Source organism: Oryzias melastigma, linkage group LG15, assembly GCF_002922805.2.
Source record: "Oryzias melastigma strain HK-1 linkage group LG15, ASM292280v2, whole genome shotgun sequence".
Lineage (NCBI taxonomy): Eukaryota > Metazoa > Chordata > Actinopteri > Beloniformes > Adrianichthyidae > Oryzias > Oryzias melastigma.
This window is the reverse complement of record NC_050526.1, coordinates 30,273,743-30,279,027: the sequence shown is the minus strand read 5'-3', so window position 1 is coordinate 30,279,027 and position 5,285 is coordinate 30,273,743. Positions and strand designations below refer to the sequence as shown.

The window sequence follows — 5,285 nt, the reverse complement described above, 5'->3', positions numbered from 1 at the left end:
AATCAGCTGCCTCCCGCGGATCGCGCACACAGCGCTGCTGCGCGTGCTCGCGGAGCTATAAAGGGAGCAGCGCGGAGCGCAGCCGGCAGACCGGCGCAGGCTGGCGGGAGGATGGCGCAGCCGGACTCTGGCGCAGAGGCGCTGCAGACGCAGAGGAAGCTGCAGGAGTAGCAGCTGTCACAGCAGCAGCTGTCAGAGCAGCAGCTGTCACAGCAGCAGCTGTCAGAGCAGCAGCTGTCACAGCAGCAGCTGTCACAGCAGCCATGCAGCAGAACCAGAGCGTCCAGACCGAGTCCTGCCTGCAGCAGCCGGGCCTCCGGGAGGACTCGGGCAGCAACCTGTCGCTGCACTGCTGGCTGCAGCTGCTCAGCAGGGAGTCCATCATGGAGTTCCAGGGGGACAGCTCCAGCGTGGGGGTGCGCGTGATGATTGCGTGCGTGTACTCTGTGGTCTGCGCGCTGGGGCTGGTGGGGAACTCTCTGGCTCTGTTCCTGCTCCACTCGCGCCACCGGCAGAAGCAGTCGTCCATCAACTGCTTCGTCATGGGCCTGGCCGTCACCGACCTGCAGTTCGTCCTGACGCTGCCCTTCTGGGCCGTGGACACGGCGCTGGACTTCCGCTGGCCGTTCGGCACAGTCATGTGTAAGATCGTCAGCTCGGTGACCACCATGAACATGTACGCCAGCGTCTTCTTCCTCACCGCCATGAGCGTGGCGCGCTACTACTCCATCTCCTCCGCCCTGAAGATGCACAGTCGGCGGGCGGCGGCGGCCCGCGCCAAGTGGACCAGCCTGGGCATCTGGGCCGTTTCTCTGCTGGCCACATTGCCCCACGCCATCTACTCCACCAGCGCCGAGGTGTCGGACGAGGAGCTGTGCCTGGTGAGGTTCCCGGACTCGGGCAGCTGGGACCCGCAGCTGCTGCTGGGGCTGTACCAGCTGCAGAAGGTGCTGCTGGGCTTCCTGCTGCCCCTCGTCATCATCAGCGTCTGCTACCTGCTGCTGCTGCGCATCATCCTCAGCAGACGCATCGCCGGCGCCGCTGACCCCGAGGTCAAGCAGGGCCGGCAGAACCGGCGCTCTAAGGTCACCAAGTCCATCGCCATCGTGGTCTTGTCCTTCTTCGTGTGCTGGCTGCCCAACCAGGCGCTGACGCTGTGGGGGGTGCTCATCAAGTTCGACCTGGTGCCGTTCAGTAAGGCGTTCTACAACGTGCAGGCGTACGCCTTCCCGCTGACCGTGTGCCTGGCGCACACCAACAGCTGCCTCAACCCCGTCCTCTACTGTCTCATTCGCCGGGAGTTCCGGGCCGGCCTCAAAGAGCTCCTCCTCCACGCCACGCCGTCCTTCCAGAGCGTGACTCACCTGCTGCGGCGCCGGACCAAGGTGGCCGAGGCGCCACCCGTCCTGGTGCTGGTCCAGATGGATGTCTGAGCGCAGGAGCTGAACGGCGTGGGGCTGTGGTGGAGCGTGCCCCTCCAGACTCGCTCTCTCTGTCTGACACACAGAGCTGCTCCAGTGAGGCGGCGTGGACGACCTGCTGGCTGCAGCTCGGTGCGTGTCTGTGCTTTAGTGCTGTTGTGTTCATTTGAAATCAACTCTGACTGAAAAGGATCACGCTCAGATCTACTTTCTCTATGTAAGATGGATTTCAAAACAGAGAAAAGAGCTAAAACCATAAATGATCTGCAGTATTCTGGAGAAAAGTCTGACATTTGCAGCTGTTTGGAGAAAGACGAGTGAATGACGAACGAGTAAAACAAACTGAAAACACAAACGTTGTGAATTTCTTGTTGTTTTTTAAACATGAAAACCTGCAGTTGAAGGAGCTTTCATGACCTTTCATGACCTTTCATGATCAGATCAGAGCTCAGCAGTGCAAAATGGTTTTCCTCTCACATGCAGACATGCTGTTCTGACAGCTGCAGATGTGTCAGATTGTACATTAATAATTGAAATAGGAATAAAATTTGCACCATTTTCGAACCAGGCCAATCCTTAAAAAAAAAAAAAGAGGAATTTCTCTCTCTTTCTGGATCTGACAGCATCTTTTTCTGTCAAATCCCTCAGAAATGTCCGTGCATGCTGCAGGAAGACTGCTCCTCTAATGATGGAGACACACTTCTGACTGCATCAGGATGCATGCAGCCACTGTGATGTTTGACAGAGAATGATAGAAACCGTCATCTGTAGATCCAGTCAGATCAAACTGCAATGAACGGCTCTTAACCTGAAAGTGGATTTGGAATAATTGGGTCGGAGGACGTTAACATTCAGCGCACATCGACGGTGAGATAAATACAGGAGCAGAGGAGCTGATGTTGGGGCATCAGGCAGGAGCCGCTCTCATCTGCAATAATCAGGTTTAATCGTCACTTTTTGTTTGTGGAACATCTCTTAAGCCAATCGTGGATCTACTTTCTGCTGAGGCGGACAAGGAGAGGATCCTTCTGTTTCTGTTGTAACCAGAAGAGACATTCTCCTTCCACTCAAACTCACTTTGTGACTGTCTTACTCATGTAGTTATCAGCTTTGGAGAAACTAAAAGCCCCTCAGTGGTCCTCCACCCTAACCAGGTGGAGGCCTTGAGAGATTGAGAGATCCCATGATCCATGTCTGGATTGGCCATCAGTCTCATTTCCACTAAACGGTACGATACGGTCTTATATGGTACGGTCCGGCGCAGTATGGTATGGTCCGATACAGTACGGTACGGTCCGGTATGTTCCGATACAATACGGTATGGTATGGTATGATACAATATGATACGATACGTTACAGTCCGATATGATACGCTACGTTATTGTCCGATACGGTACGGTACGTTACGGTATGATACAGTACGATACGGTACATTACGGTCGGATATGATACGGTACGTTATGTTACGGTATGATACAGTACGATACGGTCTGATACGGTACGATACGGTATGATACAGTACGATACGGTACGTTACGGTCGGATATGATACGGTACGTTATGTTACAGTATGATACAGTACGATACGGTCTGATACGGTACGATACAGTACGATACGGTACGATACGGTACGATACGGTATGATACGGTACGATACGGTATGATACAGTACGATACGGTACGTTACGGTCGGATATGATACGGTACGTTATGTTACGGTATGATACAGTACGATACGGTCTGATACGGTACGTTACGGTCGGATACAGTACGATACGGTATGATACGGTATGATACAGCATGATACGGTACGATACGGTATGATACAGTACGATACAGTACGTTACGGTCGGATACAGTACAATACGGTACGATACGGTATGATACAGTACGGTACGTTGCGGTCCGATACGTTACGGTACGTTACGGTCCCATGCGGTACGGTACGATATGTTACGGTCCGATACGGTCTGATACGGTACGATACGGTATGTTACGATATGTTACGGTCCGATACGGTACTTTACGGTACGATGCGGTACGGTATGGTACGATACAGTATGATACAGTATGATACAGTACGATACGATACGTTTGGGTCCGATACGGTACGCTACGTTACAATACATTACAGTCTGATATGGTGCGATACACTACGGTACGGTACGATATGTTACGGTACGCTATGGTACGATACGGTACGTTATGGTCCGATGCCGTACGGTATGGTACGATACAGTTTCGGTACGGTACGGTCCAATACAGTACGATACGGTACGTTGCGGTACGTTGCAGTACGTTGCGGTCCGATACGGTACGATGCAGTACGATATGGTAAATTACGGTACGTTACGGTCCGATACGGTACGATACGGTACGATGCAGTAGGATATGGTAAATTACGGTACGTTACGGTCTGATAGGGTACGATACGGTACGATGCGGTACGATACGGTAAATTACGGTCCGATATTGTACAATACGGTACGATGCAGTACGATACGGTACGGTCCAATACCGTACGATACAACACAATACAGTCCGGTACAGTACGGAACAGTATGATACAGTACGGTACGATGCAGTACGGCATGGTCTTGTAAGATACGGTACGATACGATACGGTACTGTCCGATACAATACGGTATGGTACGATACAATATGATACGATACGTTATGGTCCGACACGGTACGTTACGTTATGGTCCGGTACGGTACGTTACAGTCCGATACGGTACAGTACGTTACGGTTCGTTACGGTCCGATACGGTCTGATACAGTACGATATGGTACGATTCGGTCTGATACGGTACTGTCTGATATGGTACGATACAATACGATTCAATACGGAACAGTACGATACGGTACGATTCAATACGGAACAGTATGAAACAGTACGGTACGATGCGGTACAGCATGGTCTTGTAAGATACGGTACGATACGATACGGTATTGTACGGTCCGCTTCGGTAGATTCCGGTAATTTCAACGTTTCCATTGTTAAAAGGACCCATTAAACAATACTGACCCGTACCTCTTGAGGACCCCCATCCGTTTTAGGTCCATAGAAAAATGGAACAGGACAGTTGGGGTGGACCCGCTGTAGCCACTCACTGATTGACAGAAAGTGGTGAGGACATTGGGAAGCACGAGTATAGTGCTAAGCTAGCGATTCTCTTTACGACGGTATTCTTCTACTGGGCAATCTTCTTCCAAACAAGACGAGCTGCTGGATGACCTCCGTTGGTGCTGCTTTTAGTCGTCGCACTATAATGATGCAGTGACACGCTAGCGGTCTGAAAACAAACCTCTCAGTGGAAACGAGGCTTAACTGAGTGGAAACGCTCATCAGAACTAACTGGTCCGTCTTGTAGCACTCCTTACAGGACTGGACTGCTCAGTGGAAACTAGGCTTTTATGTCTCTCAGAAGTGTACTGGAAAGTGCCTCAACGGGGCTCTCCATTCTCCGGGGGGAACTTCATTGCCCACATGGGCAACGACAGTGACACCTGGAGGGACGTTCAAGGAATAGCCGGTCTGCTGGGAACGTCTGACTGAGCTTCATAACTTCCTAATTACTGCACCAGTAAAAATATCCACAAGGTTTGTCAACAAAATAAGTCAGGGAGGTCTTTAACTCCTACATCTGGGAGAACTTCAAATGTCTTTATGGTGTCTATTAGAGACTGAAGTCTATTGGAGAGCAGCTAATCCGTTCATTTTGTGGAGAATTTCAGTCACAGAATACAGAGGAATATTTCAGGATTTACTGACATGATGAGAACATTTTATGCTGTTCTGACCAACACTGGCTGTGGATGTTTCTGTTCTCTGTGAAAATCCCAATAGTTGTCACACCGTTG

The 5,285-nt window shown here is 51.0% G+C and overlaps 1 protein-coding gene across 1 annotated transcript; it reads left to right on the top strand.

Annotated features, from left to right (window-relative positions):
• Window positions 1-9: 9 nt before the first annotated feature.
• On the top strand, window positions 10-2,618 carry rxfp3.2b (relaxin family peptide receptor 3.2b). The gene has a single exon (XM_024264002.2). The coding sequence runs from the start codon at window positions 264-266 to the stop codon at window positions 1,431-1,433; it is 1,170 nt and encodes a 389-aa protein (XP_024119770.1). The 5' UTR covers window positions 10-263; the 3' UTR covers window positions 1,434-2,618.
• Window positions 2,619-5,285: the final 2,667 nt, after the last annotated feature.

Coding starts and splice junctions, on each gene's coding strand:
- rxfp3.2b (XM_024264002.2), top strand. CDS start 264: ATGCAGCAGAACCAGAGCGTCCAGACCGAGTCCTGCCTGCAGCAGCCG.